A 23,099-nucleotide genomic window follows, 5' to 3' on the forward strand; every position below is an offset into this window, starting at 1 on the left:
ATGCCAACCCGCCCGTTGGTTCTCTGCATAGTTTCGAAGACATTTACCAATGCATTACCCGCCTCTACATCCTAGTGATAGCTCTTGGCGTATTCTTGGACCGTTCAGCGTTCTTTCGATTTAATAAGGTTGAATGGAGTTTGTTCTCCTTTTGAAATGAGATGATTTCCAGGGTTTAGTTAGATGATCGGCTGACAGCTTCTCCTGATGGATCGAGGCTTTTCTAATTGCTTTTCTGTTGCGCACTGACTGCGTGGAGTGCATTGCATTCGGTTGTGAGTCTCGACATGATTCACTCGCTGCCGCCTATAATTTGGATTTCAACCGCGCGCAAGTGGCCACAGGAGCCTCTGCCCGTTCGGGTTGGCAATTTCTGGGATCTGGGTGTTGTTTTCGATTCCTACTTTCCTGGCATTCTACTTGCATTAACAGTTAAGACCCAGCGTGGGCATTCTCTCCTGGCATCTTTCTTTCCTTTGCTCTTTGTTGTTCCTTACATCACTTGCGTCTTCCTGGCGTTGCGCCTCTCTTAACTTGCTACCGATCGAGATGTGAGACTATCGAGATCCTCTGTTTGCCCTTGATTTCATTTGTCAGCCAGTCTGATGACTGCGAAGATACCTGTGCTGAGTCATACATTCAGTTCGTTTCTCTTTTTCTTTTTTCTCTTCTTGCTTCACTTCTTCTACCCCCACCCCTATTTACATTCTACCCATACGACTTAACTTTTTCTTTTTCTTCTCTTTTCTTCTGATATCCCGAATTGTTCGTGACTGGTTCTATCACATCCATGTCTTCATGTGATGCTGTTTTCCTCGAGAACAGGAGGTGTAATTTACATACAATTGTGAAAGGAATGCCATAGTGCCAACTCTGTTAAGGTGCGCAAAGTTGTGTGCTGCTTGCTAAGTACTTGCTCCTTGTAAGCGTCCCATTTTCGAGAACCAATGTAATCAGTATCATGAAAAGTGAGATTTTGAAAGAAGATGTTTCTCCAGTTAGTATTTGTTGGTCTTAAATGCTAGCTGGCAATAATGTCTAATCATGATCATTACGGTGGACGCATAGTAATACTAAAACAGTTCTTATAGAGAACCTTGTCCGCAATTGCTCCCAATTCTATTACACTACGTTGGTTATCAAGGATAGTATGTAGTACTGGCTACTATAGCCCGTGAAGGCTGCTTTACTCTGCTTGCCACAGTTAACGAGCAAGATCAATGAAGATGGACATGTTTCGATTACTCGAAAGAAAGGCCACTTGAATTCGGTAAATAAAAAATAAGCGGCAGAATCAAGAAAGAAAAACATAATCACAAACACCAGTATGATCAGGAAAGGACCTGATTGAGGAAAAGGCACGACAAAACTCCAATTGTACACCCAGTTATCCCTCCATATTATGATCCCGTCCAGAGATAATACACTCCTTTACTCCATGTCCCTCCAGATAAGGCAATGAATGAAACAAAACATGCTAACTTGAAAGGGTTGATTTAAGTTGAGGATACAGCGCTTACGCGCGTTTCCGAAGGACTCTACGAGCTGCAGTTGGAGCTGCTTCACCACCGGCAGGAGTGGGAGCTCTTTTGCTGGTAGCGGAAGTTGTGTTTCTCTTCGCGGTCGCGGAGGTTGCTTGGCTCCGGGCGACTGTTGTCTTCTTCGTGGTGGCGCTTGAAGTCGATGCCGTCGTTGCTTTCCGGGCACCGGCACCTGTCCTTGTTGGCTTGGCAACGGTTGTTCCGGAGGATGCGGACGATGACACACTGCCTCTGCGTTCGAGCTGGCGAGTTGCTGGCCTTGGCAGTGGTGAGCGCGTAGTCTTGCTAGTAGCTGTGGCGGCTCGGCTGGCGGGTCTCTTGGCCTGTGATGGGGGCCTGTTGTCCTTGATTGAGGTGGATGTACTCTTGACTGGCCGGATGCGAGTGTTGTCTGCCAGTGCAGGAATGCTAGCGGATGTAGATTTGAGTGGACTGATGGGTTTCAAAGGTGACATGGGTCTTGCAAGGTAGGAAGAGTTCGTGGGCTTCTCGGGTGAGGCGCGTAGCGGCGAGTGTGGATATGTTCTGGAGTTGGACGTCTTGGGTGAGAGAATTCTGTAGTCTGCACCCCTCATCTCCTGGGACACAACACGCGAAGTACCAGCAGCGGCACCAGGTCCACGTCTCTTGGGATTCTTGAGGACATCGAGCTGTTCGCCAGCTGCAGGGGCGTTTTCCTTGTCGGAATAGATTTCTCCGTGGCTGGATGGTCGAGTCAGCTTAGCTCAACAATACACAGTTGTACATGTCATGTGTTCAGGCCATACCTTTGCTTCTTGACTCTGCGGGCACTGGGGCTCGCAGCAGAGGCCTTGCGCACATTGGGGCTAACAGATACGGTTCTAAAACTCCTTGACGCCTTGGCTGGGCTGAGGAGTTTCCGAGGAGAGAGATTCGCTTGTTGGGCCCGGACAGAGGCCATGTGTCTCTCCAGCAGCTCACCCATTGTCGCCTTACGAAGAGCAACGGGAATCCGATTCACGCGTCGTTCAATCCGTGCTCGAAGGTCGTTCGCCTGGAGGGCATACTGTGCGCGAAGTTTGCGGGCGCGCTCGGTGACTGTGGCCATGTTAGTGGGATTTCAAGATAAGCGAGGTATCGAGAGAGCGCACGTTCAAGCTGCAAGTTGTCAATCAAAGCTTGCTTTTGTCTGCGGGTAATTCGAAGCTTCTTCCGAGGAGGGCTGTTCTCAGGTGTCCTTGCTTCGTCATTGTGGGACGCGTCTTCGGGAGACTTGCGTTTGGCGGAGAGTGAATTCATTGGGGCGCAATCGTAAGTAGTCGATATGGGTGGTGAGCAACAGCGATGAAGGAAGTAATAGGTGAGCTAGATTGCGTATAATGCGTTGTGTGGAGGAGTCGGGGCGGAAGGGATGGAAGTCGAGAGACGGAGGGGAGCGCGTTGGAGTGAGTTCTGGAGGAAAGCGGATGGCGGAGGGATAAACAAGCGCTGACTTAATTCGTGGTTAGCTCCGATCGGGACGGTGTGACATCTGCGTCCTCAGCAGCAGCAGCTCCATCATCATCCCTCCTCCGCCAACCTCCATCATCCACTTCCCCCCATCGCTTTCTTTGCTCCCACGCTCCGATCATATACTTCTCAGGAATTCTTGCTTCTCTCCAAATTTGATTGATCATACCTACACATTCCTATCATCAACCTCGCCGGTCTCCTTCCAAGATGTCGCTCGAAGCTACCATGATCATGTCCGTCTAGCCACCTTCATCCCAAGCTCTGTGCGCACCTACTAACACCATCTACAGTGTCGATAATAGCGAAAGCAGTAGAAATGGAGATTATACGTAAGTTACCTGTTCTAAACTACCCAGAATCGACCGCCTGGTTCCGTTTCTAACAGCTGCCAGCTCGACACGATGGCAAGCTCAGATCGACGCCGTGAGCGTCATTCACACCACTAAGATGCGCGTGCACCCTCAGTCTGCTGTCGGCCTTATGAGCATGGGTGGAAAGGGTCCCGAGGTCCTTTCGACATTTACCACCGACTTTGGTGGTATCTTGGCTGGTCTGCATCGCACGAAGATCCATGGCACTGCCCACCTTAGCTCCAGCATACAAGTGGCCGGTGTATGTTTTCCAACCACCCCGTCATCTCTTCATAAATATACTGCAATTTCTAGGGTATTGATTGCTAACCTGGTGACTGGCGCAGCTTGCCCTCAAACACCGCTCCGAGAAGTCCCAGAGACAGCGCATCATCGTGTTCTCCTGCTCTCCCATCGAAGAAGACGAGAAGACATTAGTGAAGCTAGCCAAGAAGATGAAGAAGAACAACGTGTCCATCGACGTGATCGCCTTCGGAGATCTGGAGTCCGATCAGACCAAGAAACTGGAGGCATTTGTCGAGAACGTCAAGGGTGGCGACGGCTCTAACCTCGCCATCATTCCCCCGGGCCCCAACTTGCTGAGTGAGGAGCTTCAGGTCACTCCCATCCTGGGCGGAGACAGTTCCGGTGCCGATGGTGCAGGTCCTGAAGGCGGTGATGGTGCCTTTGGATTCGAGGATGCGGCTGAGAACGACCCCGAACTGGCATTCGCCCTCCGTCTATCTCTGGAAGAGGAGAAGAACCGGCAAGAAAAGGAGAAGCGGGACCGGGAGGAGCAAGAGCGCAAAGCCAACTTGGACAACATTCCCGAGGAGGGCTCCAGCGGGAGCAAAGACAAGAAAGAGGATGGTGACAAGATGGACACTGCTTAATGTGGAGACCAGAACAACCTCCTGGATGATTTGATGCATACCCGGCGTTTTAAATGTACTTTCGTTTTCTTGCTGTAATTGTAGAAAGCGGTTGGTTCTCCGGCAACTCGCTTTTGAAACGGATGCGATCTAATGTGCAGATCTATCGCCATCGTAACTTGTTGTTCCATGATACAAACTATGACGCCCAGATATCAAACATGTCCATGCATGCAACCGCAAAACCAAAAGCAAAATTATAGAAACAAAGAAAAAAGTATCAATCACAACCCCACCACCACCACCACCACATCGCAACCTCAATAATAAAACCCATCTAGCCCATCCCATCCCATCAATCAAGTCCTCCCCCTCAACCAACCCTGCAAATTCCGATCAAACGCCTCACACCTCACGGGCATTTCCAACTGATAAAACGGATTCTTCATAACAAAGTCCGCATACAACTCATATATCTTCTTCATAACCACCTCGATATTTGCCATCAGCGGATCCGTAAACAGGAGGAACTTGGTGCCGGTCAACGTCTGGAAACACGTTAATCGGAACTTGTCCGTTTCTAGACACTCGAGACCCGTCGCGGGTACTCCGGGGTTCGGATACGAGTATGAAGCTGTAGAAGAGGTAGGGGTTGATGATGTGGCGGAGGGAGAAACGACATTGTTGGGGGAGGGTGTGGTCGCGGTGGTGGGTGTTGTTGCGAGTGCTGCGGCGGGGGCGAGGGGGAGCTTGGGGGTGATGGAGCGGGTGATGGCGTGGACACTGTACAATCAATGAGAAGAGATGATTAGTAGGTGACTTTTATGAGAACCTATATGTAGTAGGGAGGATGGATGTAGCTGTTGGATTGGCTGGTGTGTACGTACCCGTGAAACGTGCCCGCCAGGACGAGGTAGTCGTTTGTCGAGAGCTTGCGCAATCCTGGCTGGAATTCGCGCTGGTAGACTAGCCCGCCGGCTTTGTTGATTATTATGAGGGAGAATACAGCCCTAGATGGGGATTGTTAGAAGTTGGGCTTTTGCTGGAGTGGGATTTTTGGTTGCGACGTACATTGCGGAGGAGGGGGCTCGTGATGGTGATTATAGGTGTCGGGGTCGGGACAGTGATGTTGTCCTTTTATGCAGGGCGTCAGGATTTTGGCGCATGCAGCATCACTTGGTTTTGCTTGTTGTGGATAGGTATGGTGATGGTAGAGGAGGATTGTTTGTGTGTTTGCGCATTCACATCGTAATTGTTGTTGTTGGTGTCATCATAGCATGGGCGTCTTTGCCGGAGACATTGCGGAGTGCGCTGCTGCTTGTTGGTTGGGTGGGTTGTCTATACTGCACCTGGCTGCTTAGGGTGGTTGTGTCTTCACCGCCCTTAGGTAGGGGGTGTCAGCCAATAGTGTGCTTGTGTCCATACATTGCTGTCGAGTTTTAGATGGCGGCATTGTTCTCGCTGCTAAACAAGGTAGAAAGACATTCTGGAGTTACATTTCTTGTGAGCTTATTTTCTAGGTGTTACGGATATAGTGGTTTATCAGTACTTCTACTTTCTAAACTCGAGAAAATGTGCCAGTAATATTAACTCAAATTGCTCAACTTATAAGGATGATATCAAGCTTCAAAAACAACGCAGCATACAAAAACTGTCATACATGCCACTAAATCTTAACGCTCATTATCATGATAACCAGTATCACATTCCCTCTCAAACCCAGACTTATACCCCCTCAAGGAGCCGCCACAACAGTAGAGACCTCCACCATATTCTGCAGTCATGATTAGCCAACATCCACAACCCAAGCAGCGCAACAACACAAGAACTGGATCAAACTTACCGGTCTCCTCTCAACAATATGCTCCGACTGCACCGACTTCGTCACATACTTCACGGATCCCTCCCCACCTCGTCCCCCAGCCCTCAAATACTCCAAATAATCCGGCGCTCCCGGAATATCCGTGTTATCAGCAATAACACTCGATCCGACTCTGAAGAGGCCCAAATCCTCACACAGCTTCAAATCGCTCAGGTAGAACTTCTCCCAGTGGTCAAAGAAAGCCACATCGACTCCTCCCTTCACAATCTTGCCCTCCTCAACCAGCTTCGCCAATGACTCCGACGCAGGACCCACCATCACATGCACAATGTCCTCGACGCCTGCCACGCGGATTATGTCCCTCGCTACGCTCGCCACCTCCTCGCTGACCTCGAAAGTGTAGACGTGCAGCCCCTCGGCGAAGGGACCGTGCAAGTCGCGGAGAATGGCAGCCCATGCGACGGCGGAGCACCCGATGTAGGTGCCAAATTCGATCACAACTTTGGGTGGGGATTCCATGGACATAAGGGCTTCTTTAGCGACGTTGAGCTTGGCTTGTTTGAAGTTCATGAGGCGTGCGGTGCGGCTGAAGAGGTCGAGGGCTTGGTATACGGCCCAGGGGTTGTTGTTTAGGGCATCGCTGGGCTGGGAGAGGATGTAGTCCCGGGCCAATTGGGCGTTGGTTTGGAGGATCTGGTGTAGATAGGTATTAGATTGGAGGGGATTGAAGAAGGGTTGAGGCAGGCTTTGCTTGTTGTTGGGGACTTACTGTGTCTTGGGAGGCCATTGTTGTGTTTGAGGAAGTAGTAGGTTGTAGTTTCGGGTGTTGAAGGTAGGATGTTAGAGTAGTAGATGAGTGTCAAGTACTGTGAAAGCAAATTCTGGGTCAGGATATGAGGATAGATGTAGCTGTTTGGAGTAGTAGATGTTCAAATGATACACCTATGTCTGTTGATTTTGAGCATTTAGAGGACCGGTGCTGGCAGTGGGTATTTATACCATAATGCTGCTACGTTCAACGTAGAGAACCATTATTCTACTCTATCATCGCTACATTGTTGCGCCACTACTTCTCCGATTTTATCTCCGATTATATCATCGCCTCGGAGGGTTCACAACTTTTGTGGATACCATCGGTCAATTGATATAGCCATAGGGCTGGCTGGTCGGCTGAACGCCTCAGGCCGAGAATTTGTTGAGCCGAAGCCTAATCTGTAAGTGGTATTTATAGCCGAACCTCCGGTCTCAGATGCCCTTCACGGATTTGAACGCCGAATAGCTTAAAGCCGAGGTGGGCCATCAGCCCCGCCAGCAGTTGAAGAAGATTTAGCCGCATGAGAACTTTTTGCTTGACATGAACAATGGGTCATTTGCGTGTACGTGGTGTTCGGATGATATCATATCTCAGTGCTATTCGCTAATTCATTGTTTTGCTTGTTTTGTAGTATTCGCGCCGAGCTAGGCAAGAATCGGGGTCGTCGATGTTCAGAGTCCAGGTCCGCGGACCCGACTTCGGGGAATTCAGTCAGGCAAGTTCCAATTTGATGTAGGTTGTGCCATGATCAAGCGGTTTTGGGAGGGTTTGTGAGACCTTCCTCATCATACTCATATCTTGACTCCAAATCCTATGTTGAAAAGATCAGCATACGAGCCCGCAAGCTAGTGAGACTAAACTTACCCAATACTTGTTGAACCCAACACCCTCACAGACATCAGAGTACCCAAGTATCATAGGCGGAGCCCCAGTCATTAGACTGCGCTTTAATCCATCCAAAGCCTCCCGAATGCCCTTAAGCCTTGCAGCTACCAGCGTCCAGGGGTATGCGACAGCTGCAAACCCCAACTCTGCTAGCTCCTTAGCAGAGAGGTTCTCCGATTTTCCACCCTCAATTATATTGGCAAGCAAAGGGATATCCAGTTCCTCTGCACACCTTCTCATGGCTTCTCTGTCAGGTAACGCCTCAACAAAGACGCCATCTGCTCCTATGCGCTTGAACTCTTTCGCCCGAGTCATCGCTTCGTCCCACCCGTGGATCAATGAATCCGTCCTTGCTAAGATGAATATATCCCGTCCCTGATTACGTGCATCAACAGCAGCCTGTATCCTCGCGTAGGCTTCGCCTCGAGATACAACTGATTTACCCTTTGTATGGCCGCATCCTGTACAAAGATTGCGTTAGACTTGACCCAGTTTATCACGAAGACGCATCTCCAAAGAACCAATACATACTCTTCGGCCATGTCTGATCCTCGATCATCACGCCCGCTGCACCCGCCGCAGCAAAACACTCCACGGTGCGTCGCACATTCATAGGACTCCCGTACCCGGTGTCTCCATCCACCATGATAGGTATACTCGTCGCACGAACTATTTCCTGGATCCGGGCGGACATTTCTCCCATGGCAATGTACCCGGTATCAGGGAGACCATGCGAGGCTGCCACGGCGAATCCGGAAATAAATATCATAGGGAAGCCGGCTTCCTCTATCAATCGCGCAGAAAGGCCGTCGTAGCCACAGGGGTGGGCTATGATTTTGGTAGGATCTCGATGAGCTTCTAGCCACATTGTACGTAGACGAGAGGTCTGTGCAGATGGGATTTTGCCGCGGACATTCTTGAGTGTCAATGTGGTGGTATTATTATGTGTTTCGATGTGATCGGAGGTGTCGAATTGGAACGGGTATGGGGTGGGGTTTTGCGAAGCCATGTTGGAATAGAGATTGAGTTAGGCTGCTTGAAAGGCCTTCAGGATCTAATGTGTGCTAAGAGGGATAATCTTCACGGATAGTATGATTTGCATTTACTGCAGAATGTTGGTCAAGTGGTGGCCGAGTAGTAATGTGCACGTAGATAGCCGGGAGACTGAAACCCACCCCGCGTTGACGTTGAAATCCCCGCACGCGTCATAATTCGATGGGCTGGTTTCTGCCAACAGTCAACACGAGGAATATAGTACCCAGTCTTCACCACATGAATATCAGAGCAGTAACGGCACAGATCTGGACTGCAATTGTTGAGATTTCCGTGGAAATATTCTTCTGTGTATCCGAATACGCTCTTACAATTCACTAGCGAGACTATTGTCTTGACCCATTGTCCAAAAGCAAGCCAGGGTCTGACCAGCATTGATGGGCTAGCTACACTACCGCTACAATAAAGCTTCTATGACTACCAGTGTCTAGGCAACAATCCGATCCTATCTGTTTTCGGTACAACTATCTGCTCCTCTGGAAGAAGATGTCTAAGCCCTGTTGGATCCAACTGCATATTCAATGGCTGTCAGAAATATATTGGCCACCGCTGCGCCGCAGAATAGCATTTGGGAAGATCGGCATTGTTCTCGACACGAGCCTATAAATCTGTGACATCACTATCATCGCGCTGCTCGGTACCGGTCCCAAAGAAGTCCCGGGCGTCTAAACAAGAGCACGGAGTATACACCCAGCGAGGGCCGGAAATAGAAATAAAATAAAAAAGTGGCACAAAGAAAGAAAGGGCACTCCTTACAGAAGAAGGATGAAGCGCGCGCATCAGTCTGGACAACTGTTTACGTACTGCGAGCCAACCCGGATACAATCCGACCACATGGCACGAGGATTCCGGAACCCTGTTCAGCTGTTATCAAAACAAGAGGGAACGCAAGGAAGCAAACAAATTCCACGAGCGACTCAAGATGCATTACGACCTGATTACATACACTAGTCTAACGCTAGAACGGTCCCCGTTTATTCCAACTTACAGATTACAACTGAAAACAGTCTGTCGATGCTCTCCATTCAGTCCAGATGAAGGTGCATGCAGCTGACCCGCCGATCTGTATGCGAACTAAAATCTCACCCACCAGCCAGTCCCAGCTGAATTCTGATACACTAGTCTAGCTCGGCCGGCCGGCGGATAGGTTCTGGGCGGCCGATACATACTCTTAGACGCACAGAGGGAGGTCCACTCAGATACGTACGTGTTCGTAAGTGGACATTCTGTTTGCCGATCAATTTCGGTGATTTTCTTACTGTATCCGGAGTACCTCCAGGGCTAACGCATTGCATTACACTATCGGGCGCATCTCTAGAATCGGTATACATGCCTACCGAGCATATCAGGAATGCGCCATGGGCCTGCACGATCGACGACCAAAACCCACGAAGGTGTCAGCATGTATCTAGGACGAACTATCGTTTCAGGTAGTAGGCCCGTGGCGTGATCCTGTGTACCCGTCGATCTGGGATTGAAGGAATTGGACTAGACTCGAAGGAAAGAAGGAAGGAAGAGATAAAGGGGTCAGCTACGTACGTCAGTCAGTTCAGTACTATACTGATCGGATGGGCAACTCTTGTTATGGGGCGCCGGGGGTACCCGTGCCACGTGGAACGTTTCACTCTCTTTCGGGGACCATATTTCTTGTGGATTTGCAGTTATCCGGGATTGGGGGCTATGCTGAAATGCACCGGACGATGCTAGTTTAGTGTCTGGGAATGATTGGTGAGGAAGTCTCTGGAAATGTGAGGCGAGCTGAATCGGGTGGACGATCTCACCGTCGCTGCGGCTGAGGATAAATTACTCACTTCCGTGTTCGACTGCGGAGTACCTATCGAGTATTATCTTTATGGGAGGTGGCTTACTCTCTGGGTACTAAGTACTAAGTACTATTATTTTATGCAGTATAGTGGTAGTAATGAATATGTATCATCGCATTCTCTATTCGTCATGAACTCCTCATGCTAGAATAATGCCGAAAATCAAAACCATGTAGCTCAGCAGTCCCTTGCTCCTTTCTTTCGATATGTATGGGGTATTGTGCAAAACCAGGGGAAACCTCAAAAAGGGTCCAATAAACATGACATAAACATAGTGAATACAGGATATCAGTCATCAATCATCATCTCAGTCAGTCCGCGCACATAGATGTGCAAAATCCATAACCAGACCGAAAGTATTAAAAGGAAGTAGCAGAGTAAAACAAAGGAGATAGAAACGAGATATAAAAGAAGTAAGCCCAGAACTAGAAATCAAAAGGCTAGAGAAGAGAAAGAGGAAGGCGGGGAGGGGCAGCAATTGGATACTTTGGGAGGAAGCGGTAGTAGCCTTACACTTCACTTCTCGCAAAGGCCGACCAACTTCCACTGCCCATCCACTTGCCGAATGATGTCTTCTTCAATTGCCCATTGGCGCAAGAAAGTATCCTCGGCTTCATATTGCGCGTCACCTTTCTCGTAGTGACGACCAACATGCTCCATTCGATCATTCCATTCGAGGAAATGCTGTCCACAGAAGCCACAGGCGCTCTGGGTAGGTGGCTTGCGTTGCTCATGCCAGCAGCGAGCCCGAACAGCTTCAAGGGTCTGCTCGAAGTCATCGCGCTCTTTCTCAGTTTCAGGCTTCTTGCTGTTGCGCCCGACCCAGGGAGCATGCATGCGTCGCTGGTGTTGAGTGAAGAGATCCTTTCGGTTGAAGTCGTTAACGAGATGCGTCTCGTTAAATGAGGCACAACTGTTGTTCGCGTTCTGACTCTTATTCTTGCTGAGGTTGTCCAGACTGCAGCGTCCGACGTCACAACGGTAGAATCCAGGTTGAATATGCTGCGAGGTCACATGGCGCTTCCACTCGTTCTTCGAAACGAAGGTACTCTGGCATCCATAGTGGGAGAAACTGCAGATGAACACCCGGCTGGTCTTAGCACCACCCTTCTTACCGCTGGTCTTGGTAGAGGCCCGAGCTGCAGAGGTAGATCTTGCTTTGGTGGACGTTTTGCGAGGTCGCTTCTTGCTGATGCGGCCTGTGTTCCTGCTAGATAGCTTCGGCGTCTTGAACTGATTACTGGAAGAGCTGCAGGCTTCTTGCTGGCTTGTGGTCTCTGCGTATTGGCAACTCTTGATGTCACAAGCAGTGTCAAATTCATCGTGATGAGGAGGGCTGTTATAGCAAAAGGTTTCACCCATGAAATGCTCCGAGTCTGTCCCAAGTTTGACGATAGGATCGGGGTCGGGATATACTTGGGAGGGCGCCATCAGACTGTCGACGTCTGTTAGGGCAGATGGGGAAGAACAAGATCCGAAACCCAGTGGCGGGAGTGCGACGTCATCGCAGATGTATGGAGGAGACATATAGCATCCCATGCTGAACCAACTCTCACTTCCGGTGGCGAGATTGTCTTTTGTTTCTGGGCTAGAGACGAGTTCAGTGCTCCAAGGTGAGCCGAAATCAGAAGAAGCAGCAGTCAATGAGTCGGTGTTGTGAGGTAAGACCGGCTCGTTTGACCACGACATGGATGGGGCGATGTAAGGGTTCTTCATAGGTAGGTCGACAGGAGAGAGATGGAACTGGAAGCTTGAAGGGCGTTGGATAGTCGTGGGGTCCGAATAAGGCTCGTACTGACAGGGAAAAAGTTCATAATCCTGGGCCAGATCGTCCTTGGAGGATGTATGCGGGAAGTCTGAGGAGGGTTGGAAGTGGGCCATTATGTATAAGCTGCGACGTTGTGCTTGCTTTCAGAGATCCAAAGCTATGCCAGCTGAGAAGTCGCTGCTTTTTAGCAACAAAAAGCAGAGGCAGTATTTCTTCAGCTGGGAGTGCCATGGTTATGTACTGGCCTACGAGGGCGGTACACGCGATGGGTCACTGCGAACCGAGAGGAGCGTGGAGTCAAGGCCATTGTTGAGCCGCATCGACTGAGCAGACTGAGCCATTATTTGTCGAGAGCATCAGGTTGGAGTGCACCTTGGGAAGCCGGAGTAGTGCGCCCCTGCAGCGATGGCCGACAATCTTCTAGCCCGGGCGTCTTGGATGTCAACCTACTCGAATCGGCCAGTCATAATTCGCGATTTTGGGAGAGGTCCCCCTTTTTTGGTTTTTTTTTGGTTTTTCTATTTTTCCAATTTTCTGCATTTTATTTTACGATCCTTGATGCAATTTTAATTTTCCTTACTTCCAGGTGGGTAATCGACTCCGCTGTGGAAGGTTTGAATGGCATCGTCGTAAGACGGCGCCTCTGGGCTGCAAGGATGGTGGCCCTCGTGTTTGGGGATTGACAGAACGGCGGCATCCACCAGAGGAAATGATCGATCTGGGCCAAAGGTTAGGCCTGTCTCCAGGCCTCTCCGACCGTCCGACTCCCCGAGAGAGCCGCAAAGACGGTGAGTGCACCAACATTACATTCGCGCTTGAAATCGTCTTTTTGCCGTCAGACTATTTCCACACCCTCGTGGCTTCCAGCCCAATTTGACGCATCCACATTCCATCGTCTGATTGGCCTTGCTGCCCTCTCGTCTCTTGCCCAACACACCCAGAGAAGGCAGTTCAGCCTCAATGATAGGCAGTGTTGGAGTTAATACTGCATTAGTCGGGCAACGGAGGAACCACTAACCACCACAGGGTTTAGGGGGCCAAACTAATACGGGGCCGCCGCGGGTCAACTTAGCGAGCGTTATCATCGAGCTCGTCTGATTGTGAACCAACATTCCGAGTCATTCGCTGCGTCCCATCTTCGCTCTAATTCGGCGTCGTGGTGCAAGGATTCTCAAACAGGTAATGGTCGACGATTAGCGGAATCCTGATCTGTCCATAGTTGGTTGCCTCGTGCCCAGTTGTTGACCTTTTCCAGGGCACGGTTTGGCCCTGTCGCCCATGCCCGCACGGCACTAAGCCCGCGCCACGCTGTTCCCCGACACGCTTCTGGAATGGTGCACCAAGAACTCAGGAAAAATGTCGATGAGTCTTAACTGTTGACTGCTGATCGGGGAAGACACCTGCGGATAGCCCCTGGGGTGCCACCCGCCTAGGATACCCGCTTAGAGTCTGACAGCTCATACCGTTAGTAGTATCTGGTGGGTGTCTCTCGTTAGCACCTTGGTCATCCTCCGACCTGGGATTCGTTATCGTCGCTTTGATGGTAACGTATCACTGAAAGAGTGTCGACCCACTTCCTACTACCCCTTTCCTGTCCATTATCTGCTGGACTACGGTCGTTAATGGGGATGTACGGACTACGGAGCAATGTGCATCTTGTGGACGCAGCTGCTTGAGTCCGCTTAGTGCCTATTTTTGGGGGCCGAAAAAAAAATCTACTATGACACCGCTCGATGATCATGAGTATCTCATCTCTCATAGGACAGTTCGTTAGGGACGAAATTAAACATCGACGATTATGGATACACTACTTTGGTACTACGGGGTAGCGTTTGATCGAGTCATAGGCCGATCTTGTGATGAGCACCAATTACTGGCCAAGGCACAGTTGACTAAACAAGTTAACAATGCCATGTCGCATCGGACTTGATCCTGGCGATTAGTTCGAAAGTCGTTTGCTGTCATCCCCGTCCAAACTCTCAGGCCAGCGTATCGGGCCTGGACAAAGTCGCGCTACACTCTGGCATGCTGGACAACCAACGTCGGACACACACCCCCCGAGCGGGATATTCGTGTGGCTGAGGCGCGTTGGCTGTGCCTCGAATCTGCCTTACTCCTCCGTAGAATTGATTCGACGTCCACCCATCTGCCATGAAGTCTTGCGAGGCTTCTTTCCATCGAACCCCGGTTTCCGATAGCATTGCCAAGTGGTCAAGACTTCTCTACCCTCCCGCTCATGGGCATCGACGATGATAACATCGATTCTTCCGATGACCAGTCTACTACTAATGCGGAAGGGGTAATTAGTGCGAATCCCTGACCATGACTGCAGCTCCCTCGCAGCTAGCAAGCATGTCGGAAGCTTCCGGGAAATTAATTCAGAGAGCCACATGATCGCGCGGTTAACTCCAGAAGTCAATGGAGTAGTAGTTACTCTGACTGTAACTCTTACTCAATTGAGCGGACTAAACTAATTAACTAACTAACAACCACAACTACGCAGCCCACTCTGACTCCGACACTGAGCGACACGGATGAACATCCCTGTTCCTGGAAAGCTCAATCAGTAATAATCCCGTAAGGTAATGTATCGTCCGGAATCTTTGCCTGGCGCGACGGTAATGTTGTGCAGTTCCACCGTTCCCTGGGGAGGCGCTTTTGTTTTTTTCCCTCTCTTGCCCAACCGGGAATATCCCTCCATCGATCTATCAGTTTTACTCCATTCTGCGCGCCCGGGCGAACATCCTTCTCATCATTTGTTGTTTTGGTTTGGTCTGGTCTGGCCTGGTCTCGGTCTGCATCTCACTCAACGCCCACACACCCGCCCGGGCTGCGCTCTGCGCTGCAGGCGCGGGCCCTCGGCTCGCCGCATGCGTGTGCACCACAGCCCCAGTGACGCCCTGGTGCCCTCACATGTATCATGCGGGAATATCTATGTACTCTGCTCTGTACGATTGAATGACATCATGGGCATGGCAAAGCCACAATGTAGAGTTCTGTGCGATGGTGCACACAATGTGCCTTGTTGGGGTATTGTTGTATTGCTTGCGTCTAGACTCTGGTGGATGATGTTACCCTGGGTTATCTGCATGGGGAGGAATGGAGCAACATAGTGTGATATTTGTATTACTTCTTAGAGAATATCATCTGAAGATTAGCGATGATTTCCCGACATTTGAAGGAGCTAAGACTAGTAACCATGCAGGCAAAATACCCCATATCTACTCTACTCCATAGTAAGATGATCTAGCTCTGCCATACTAACCCTGACTTCTTTGTCCCCTGAGATCTTAGATCCTTCTTCCCTCTCCATCCAGCAGCCTACTCGTCCTTCTCCTTAACAGACTTCTTCTTTGGCACGCGCACCAGCCAGTACAAGAAAACTGCTGCGATGGCGTTAAACACAATGAACGCGAAGAGAATACCCACATTACGCCACCGGTCCGAGTAGCTCATGCTCAGCGCGCTCAGATACTGGTCGGTCTTCGAGATCGAGCATACAAGGCATTCGGTGTTGTCTTCGGGATTGAGTAGAGTCGCTTGGTAGTTACGAACGTATGTGTCTAGATAACTGGAGCAATTCTGTCCCGTTGGAGGTGGGATATGCAGCAGCTCTATATCGGAGCATTCGACGTCGTTTCCTGCGATGCCTACACTCAAGACAGAGGATACCAGGTAGGTGAAGGGTGAGACCCGGTACATGAAGATCCAGAAGCGAGGAAGGGCAGATGGGGTGGCCAGGACGCTAGATTCACAATGGTCAGTCTTCCTCACAGACAAACGATGCAGTATGACTTACCCGTTAAAGATCAGGCAGAACGAGAACAGAAGTTGGGCGACGTTGCTACCTGTATCCGGTTGCTCGATGCCTGCGATGACCATGGAACTGAATGTTGAGGTAAACACCATGAAGATCAGGACGAGAAGAAACATGGTGCCACCTCTTTCGGTGACTGAGTCCGTTGGAATGGCGTTGCGGTATAGGCCAATTGGATAGTACCAGCAGAAGTACGCCGGAACTGCCATCAGTATGTTCCAGGGCAACTCAACCAGAATACTAGCTAGCATGAACGCTACCCAAGAATACGTTTTGGAAGGCCTTTCGCGAACTTCATACAAAGCTCGCTGCCTTGCAAAATATGGCATCATCTGTTGCACCAAGTTGGGAAAGATGACTAACAGCATGAAAATGGCAAACATCTCGTTTTGCAACCCTTGAAGACTGTTCGGCTCTCGCCAGAACGTGAAGCCAATAAAGATCGGCTATGGTGACTGGTTAGCTCTGCAAACCGAGAGGACCACGAGATACTTACTGGTATAACGCACATAGCAGCCTTTGAGTAGATGTATGAAGGACTACGCCAATATTGTTGGAACATCCGCTGCAGGCAAAGGACAAACTGCGCCCAAAGAGGCATGGCAAAGGCTCCATACCCCACCATCCGAGGAGGTGGTGGCTGCTGCAGTAGTTCCTGCTTCATCTCGGCAAGGTCTAGGCGTACCTGAGTGCGCTCAGGACTTTTATTCCACACCTCCGTCCAATCGCGATCAGCGTGGGAGCCTGGGGCAGCGCCGATTACTTCCAACATCCACTCGGCAGGGTTAGCGTTGGGGGGACATTTCACAGAGCCCTTTGCCTCGAAGTACCTAATCAAGGTCTCCATGTTCTGGCCAAGCTCTCCAAAGTACACCGTCTTACCACCTTTTGCTAGAAACAGCAGCCGATCGAACTGCTGCATGAGGATGGCTGATGGTTGATGAATGGTACATAGAATCGCTTGTCCGTGATCAGCTAGCTTTCGCATGAGGGAGCAGATAGACCAAGCAGTTTGGCTATCAAGTCCCGAGGTGGGCTCATCAAAGAAAAGAAGAAGGTCAGGCTTGGCCGCGATCTCTACTCCGATTGTCAACCTTTTCCTCTGTTCAACGTTCAACCCCTCACCCAAAACCCCGACAATGGCTTCTGCGTAAGCTTCCATGTTGAGCATTTTTATTACCTCCTCCACGTACGCAAGCTTTTCTTTTCGCGGTGTAGTAGCTGGCTGACGAAGCAGTGCGCTGAAAACAAGGGCTTCCCGCACCGTGGTTGTTTCCAAGTGCAAATCTTGCTGTTGGACGTAACCAGTCTTTCTCTGGAAAGAATCATCCCGCATCCTCCCATCAATTAGCATGTCCCCAGTAACCACTCCCATGGTCACCCGGTTAGCTAGTACGTCGAGGAGGGATGTCTTCCCAGCTCCGGTTACGCCCATCAAGGCAGTTAGAGTGCCTGGTTTGACCCATCCATCCACATGATCAAGAATCCTGCGTGGCTTCCCCTTGACCTTAATATCGTAGCAGACATCTTGCCAGTGAAAGATAGATGTTTGTTTGACAATTGCGGCTGTATGATCAACGTCCTCGCCATCGACGGCGTACTTCTCTGAAGTGGGGTAGCTTTCCACATCGCCGACACCAGGAATCCGTCGTGCAAATGCAGGGATCTTCCCGCGAGGAAATACCAAGATCTCACCTTTCGAAGGCTTCGCGCGGACCAGCTCACTGCTAATGATATAAAGTGCGAGGGAGAAGAATAGGAAGCCCAAGAGAATGCCATAGTTGCGCCAGAGGTGCGATTTGTAGTATTGAAAAGAGACATTCAGGTATCTGTCGCCATCAATGTAGTCTTGACCAGCTACGGCACCATTCTGGCTGCAGATCTTGGAGCTAATAGGAGCATTTTCGTAGCCCGGTCCCGAAGGTACATATACTCCGCACGGGAAGCGACGCTCACTGAACTCGTTGATCATGAGAGACTCGAAGGCATACTACTTCACTATTAGTGATGATCATAGCGCTGGAGTAGTGCTGGTGTCGAAATGCAAGCAAGGTATGGGTGTTGTTTCGTTGTCCAGTTATATGGGCGCACTTACAGCTATTGGGTCCAAGTAATTCAACCATCGGAACCATGGATGCATATTGCGGACCGGAATCGTGAAACCCGTATATATCACGAGAATCAGCATGAATATGGAGGAAGGTACCATTGCCTGAGCCATAGATCGCGAAATCGCTCCCGTCCAGCGGAAGATGTTAGACATGGTCAAAGTAGTTGTCACGGAAAATAGGTAGAACACGAAAAAGTGCCCAGGGGTACGGCGCAGATTAGACATAAAATAGAGAAACAAATTGAATACCACTGAGACGATCGCTTTCGAGGGGAGATCAACAATCATGGAGCTGATTGCCTCTGCCGATGGATGATAGAGGGCATATTTATCATGCTTCTCTACTATGGGTCGTTGCTGCCATAAAGTGAGGATCTCGAGCGCGCTTGCGAATCCGTTCAACAATATTGCAAAGAAGATCAGTGCTCCTCGTTGGAAAAAGCTATCTGTCGTAGGTCCAAGGTTGTAGAACACGCTGGAGATAACCAAGGCCATGACACTATTTCCGATAACTCCAGCCAAGGTCATACTCATGTCACCCTTGAGACGCTGGAAGCCTCTACGAAGACACAGCCGAACTTGCATAGGGTACGATAGCGTGTAGGGTGATTTGGCCCGTGTCCTTTTGGCCTTTTCAGCCGCGCGAGAGCGGTTGAATTCTTTCAACTTTTCACCTCCTAGAGGGAACTCATGCTGAAAAGCCTCAATGTCAGCGAGCAGCTGCTTTCTCTCAGCGCTCGCTCTCCATCGCGCAGCAAACTCATCGGGAGTGCGAGGTACCAAGCGCTCATAGCCTTTGCGGACCTTCCTTTCCGTTGGACTGGTCAGGGAAGTCAGAAAATCGGCGGTGGTTTGTCTGTCTGGGCATTCAAATCCCATTTCGATGAAGAACTGCCTGGCATCCCCGGAGCGCCCGAAATATATTTGCCGGCCTTCATAGAGAACAATGACCTTGTCAAATATATCATAGATAGCTTGGCTGGCTTGGTAAATTGCCACAATTGCGGTAGACCCTGTATAGTCTGTGGAAAGCCGCAACTTCCGGACGAACTCCAAGGCCGTAGAGCTATCCAGACCGCGCGTACTATTGTCCCAACATTGCAAAGGACAACCACACAATATAGTCTCAGCTATACTGACCCGCTTTCTTTCCCCTCCGGACACTCCTCGGATGTACTCATTGCCCACCCGCGTGTTTATGGTGTGGCTCAGACCCAACATTGCCATGACAACATCGCGCATATGGGTTGCGTACTGCTCTCTGGTAACACCCGGGAATCTGTTGGATGGTGCACGAGCATGCGCCGCAAAGTGCAACGTATCGCCTACCGAGAGTTGAGGGAAGTGAATTTCGGTCTCTGCTTGGTAAATGACTTCACCCCGGAAACGGCTATGCATTTCATCCCAGGATATACCCTGATACTGAATGTCGGTTCCGTGGTCGAGCCATAAGCCATGAGTCTCGCCTGCGATAGTCTTGAGGAAGGTTGAGCAACCACTATAAGTATCATCCGTCAGCAACATGGACTGCATAGGAATCGGCACGGTGTAACTGAGGGGCCGCAAAGCAGCACTGCATGAATTACCTTCCAGGACGGCCAAGCACAACCAGCAGCTCTCCGCTGTGGACGTATCCCTCGAAGTTACGAAGAATATCAATTCTGACTTTCTTCCCATAACCGAGCTTTTCGCGAAACCAACCAAAACCTTTCAGCCACATGTTTGCGACATTTGCCTGGTAATCAGCAGCGGTTCCGTAGCCGAAGACATTCATGTTCCGGAAGGAGACACCAGCCGTCCGGCGAGGATAGCGATCTGGATCACGCGAGGTGATCCTGAGCAAGTTTTTCGTCCATTTTTGTGAGTTGAACTGCTCCGAATTGGGGTCCAGCTCGGGGTCGCTAGTAGGGTCTAGGAAGGTATTCGTTCCCTCGCCGATGCCGCTCTTGCTAGATAAGTGTGAAAGGCTACGCGCCAGTGCGGTTATCGCCTGCTGATTTTCCCGTCTGATGCTGTCTTCCGATTCTAAGCAAGCGGAATCTGAGCTCTCCGTCTGTCCCCCGGAGGTGAAGGCCGCGCGCATCGAACTTTCCAGCTCCGAGCCCACCGCAGCGGTGATAGCTCGGGTCCCAAAGGGCGCAGGGGGTGCTGGCTGGTTAGCCATGACAAATGTCAACAATCTGAGGTTACGCAATTCATAGTAGGGCACCAGAAAAGCAAATGAGCAACGGTAAGACAAGACACAGAGATGCAGGAGGCACAATCAACATCAGAAGAAAAAGGGCAGGAAGGAAAGAAGGACCGAGAGGACGAGTTCAAGGTGGTCAGAAATAATCAAAGGGGTCCTAAAGTTTCAGTGATTCAATAAGGTTCGTTACCTGGTACATTGTCGATGGTCTCGAAACCCGGAAGACGGAAAGCCAACATCCGAATTCACATGGCGTCAGGCTCAAAGAGCTACCTGATCCTTGTCTGGTGATGCAGGCCCGTATCCGCTGAAAGTTAGTGTGTTGAGCATTCAGGTACACACGGACTCTCCTTTCCTTCTCCTGATCAAGTTATCAACCCTATGCTGTTCAACTGTTCGACTACGACGTCATAATCATCTCCTTTCCATAATGAGCTCATGAACAGAAACGAGGGCATATATGAGGTAGCTTGTGAATGACTCGTCGGAGATTCCAGATAACAAAAGAAGGTATCTTTCCGGATCCATCATCGACCTCCATTCGGTCATCATTCATTATCTCAGCGTCACTTCCGCGGAAGGTTCTCAACGCCGGTCCTGATTGGGTGCGTATTGGATGCGTATCTCGGGGGCTTTTTAGCTCTGCATCCGCCAAACCCCACCGTTACCCCGGATCTAAACCCTTCCGAGCTGTCAGATTAGTTACCATGGATGATGGTGAGCCACTGCCACCCTACCATAATGGGACAATGAATTATGGATCGCTTCGGGACGCCTGATATTTATTGCTCTATAAGGTTACAATTCCATTCCAGGCTGTCCGTACATATTCATCGGTCTTGTGTTTGTAACTATTTGATACCAATACCACCCCCCTCTAGTCAGTGTTGAAGATATGATGACTCTACACCTAGTACCAGCCTCTCAATCATATGATGTTAGATCAAGCTGGCATTCGGAAGTATAGTATTCCGAATCCATCAGTGACAAACATCAAGCAGGTAGCAAAGGATACCCGCCACTGTTAGGTCCGATCATTGGAAAAGGGAGCTCATAGTGCTAACATCACAGTCAAATGTAGTTACCCTCTTTTATAAGGCCTAAGAATCAGGTAAGGATAATTTCAGCTATTCCTAAACACAGTACACCAGAAGTCGCATTAATGTTCTATCATAGTTTGTCGGTAGTGCACCACTGTAGAAGCTATTATTATGACTAGAGTGGGTGAGTTTCAGGTTGAGACTTCAGCTCATGGCATCCTTGAGACTGAAATAATACTTGTGTTCCTAGTATTACTACTTGTTATATATTCAGATTATGATTAAGACTCACTATTGGTAGCTATTTATAACTGTACGTGACCTTTATAAACTTTTCATTATGTTTGTGTTACCCTCTTCACTCTCTGAGACCCACGCGTACTAATAGTATGACAGTTTCTATATATACTATCTGTATCTTCGCAGTTTCAATACTATCCGGAGGAGACAGCGAGATTAAGACAAGGGTTTACAGTATGTTATGAGTGTCATAATACGAACCTAGGATTTGAATCAGGTGAACTACGAGGTAAAACAAGGACATAAAGTTGATAAGGATTTGTCGATTCTGGACTCCAAGGCCATTTAGTTAGTCTCGTGCTCGGCTCGGGTAAGACTGAGCCTCCGCCATACTTAGCCAACTACTATGTACTAGCACTGGAAGCACTGCAATATCAATGATAATGGTATACGCTAAGAGAAAAAAAGACTGCAATTGCAGCATTTTGCAGCATTCTGTTGTCAAGCTAATGGCTTGCTTGCTTGCTGTGCAATGGTACAATTTGTGGTGACCGCAAGCAAACAAACGCCGCGGATTTGATGTCCGGATCAATCAAGATTGCGTGGAAGTTCATTCAATGTCATACCATGATTTCCAAGGTTGCCACGTTTTGCCGAGTACGAGGCGATAGATATCTTCCATGTAAACTGACTGGACCACTCGCATTCTCGCCGACAATCAGGCATACAGGCATGAACGACACCGTTCAGCATCAGGCATAGAAAATGGGAACTGACCGCCTACCCAACAAGCACAGCGAATTAACTGTTAGTAGTAAGAGTTAGGAGAAGAGGGAGTGTCCACCGGCACAAAAACAACCACCAAACGGACTGACGGACTGTTACTCCAAGACCAGATCATCAATCCTCCCTCCCTCCCTCCCTCTCTCTCTCTCTTTTTCCCTCCGTTAATCTTTCACGCCCTTCCCCACCCCCTTTCCCCTCCACCTAATCCTCCCCCTCCTTCTGCCTCCTGGCCCTACTGCTTCGTCTCAACTCGAACCATATTCTTTCCGACCGTGGGACATCCCCCTCCCCCTTGTCTGCTGGGGTATGTCTAGAGGTGGATCTCTTTTCCCCGGACCTCCTTGTTAATTGTGGTCGGCCGACGTCCGGATGAGGCTCGACCTCCTATCGTTACCAACAATCCACTGTTGGTGGTAACTGGTCCTACGACTAGTTCCTACATCTTATCTCGTGGTGGTAAGGCTGGCCTTGATCGGATCGGGGCTTCCGGTGGTCTCTGTCGGTGTCTTGAAAGTGA

At 49.8% G+C, this 23,099-nt stretch overlaps 7 protein-coding genes across 7 annotated transcripts; 1 reads left to right on the forward strand and 6 right to left on the reverse strand.

Moving 5' to 3' along the window:
* Nucleotides 1–1,516: 1,516 nt before the first annotated feature.
* Nucleotides 1,517–2,801, reverse strand: AKAW2_60405A (uncharacterized protein; the record flags this gene model as incomplete). Its single annotated transcript, XM_041692527.1, has 3 exons — nt 1,517–2,243; nt 2,309–2,600; nt 2,654–2,801. 3 exons carry the CDS (start codon nt 2,799–2,801, stop codon nt 1,517–1,519), a joined length of 1,167 nt encoding a protein of 388 aa, XP_041545903.1.
* A 660-nt stretch (nt 2,802–3,461) lies between these two features.
* Nucleotides 3,462–4,257, forward strand: AKAW2_60406S (proteasome regulatory particle base subunit RPN10; the record flags this gene model as incomplete). Its single annotated transcript, XM_041692528.1, has 2 exons — nt 3,462–3,626; nt 3,712–4,257. The coding sequence occupies 2 exons, from the start codon at nt 3,462–3,464 to the stop codon at nt 4,255–4,257; spliced, it is 711 nt and encodes a 236-aa protein (XP_041545904.1).
* Nucleotides 4,258–4,595: 338 nt separating this feature from the next.
* Nucleotides 4,596–5,689, reverse strand: AKAW2_60407A (trafficking protein particle complex subunit 4; the record flags this gene model as incomplete). The annotated part of the gene is made up of 4 exons (XM_041692529.1): nt 4,596–5,019; nt 5,124–5,246; nt 5,308–5,323; nt 5,662–5,689. 4 exons carry the CDS (start codon nt 5,687–5,689, stop codon nt 4,596–4,598), a joined length of 591 nt encoding a protein of 196 aa, XP_041545905.1.
* Nucleotides 5,690–5,971: 282 nt separating this feature from the next.
* AKAW2_60408A (putative O-methyltransferase) lies at nt 5,972–6,845 on the reverse strand (the record flags this gene model as incomplete). Its single annotated transcript, XM_041692530.1, has 3 exons — nt 5,972–6,010; nt 6,080–6,751; nt 6,828–6,845. 3 exons carry the CDS (start codon nt 6,843–6,845, stop codon nt 5,972–5,974), a joined length of 729 nt encoding a protein of 242 aa, XP_041545906.1.
* A 775-nt stretch (nt 6,846–7,620) lies between these two features.
* AKAW2_60409A (isocitrate lyase/PEP mutase family protein) lies at nt 7,621–8,766 on the reverse strand (the record flags this gene model as incomplete). The annotated part of the gene is made up of 3 exons (XM_041692531.1): nt 7,621–7,683; nt 7,737–8,218; nt 8,289–8,766. The coding sequence occupies 3 exons, from the start codon at nt 8,764–8,766 to the stop codon at nt 7,621–7,623; spliced, it is 1,023 nt and encodes a 340-aa protein (XP_041545907.1).
* Nucleotides 8,767–11,149: 2,383 nt separating this feature from the next.
* AKAW2_60410A (putative C2H2 finger domain protein) lies at nt 11,150–12,514 on the reverse strand (the record flags this gene model as incomplete). Its single annotated transcript, XM_041692532.1, has 1 exon — nt 11,150–12,514. One exon carries the CDS (start codon nt 12,512–12,514, stop codon nt 11,150–11,152), a length of 1,365 nt encoding a protein of 454 aa, XP_041545908.1.
* Nucleotides 12,515–15,722: 3,208 nt separating this feature from the next.
* AKAW2_60411A (pleiotropic drug resistance family ABC transporter) lies at nt 15,723–20,492 on the reverse strand (the record flags this gene model as incomplete). The annotated part of the gene is made up of 5 exons (XM_041692533.1): nt 15,723–16,146; nt 16,201–16,664; nt 16,715–18,208; nt 18,314–19,826; nt 19,915–20,492. 5 exons carry the CDS (start codon nt 20,490–20,492, stop codon nt 15,723–15,725), a joined length of 4,473 nt encoding a protein of 1,490 aa, XP_041545909.1.
* Nucleotides 20,493–23,099: the final 2,607 nt, after the last annotated feature.

Source organism: Aspergillus luchuensis, chromosome 6, assembly GCF_016861625.1.
Source record: "Aspergillus luchuensis IFO 4308 DNA, chromosome 6, nearly complete sequence".
Classification (NCBI taxonomy): domain Eukaryota; kingdom Fungi; phylum Ascomycota; class Eurotiomycetes; order Eurotiales; family Aspergillaceae; genus Aspergillus; species Aspergillus luchuensis.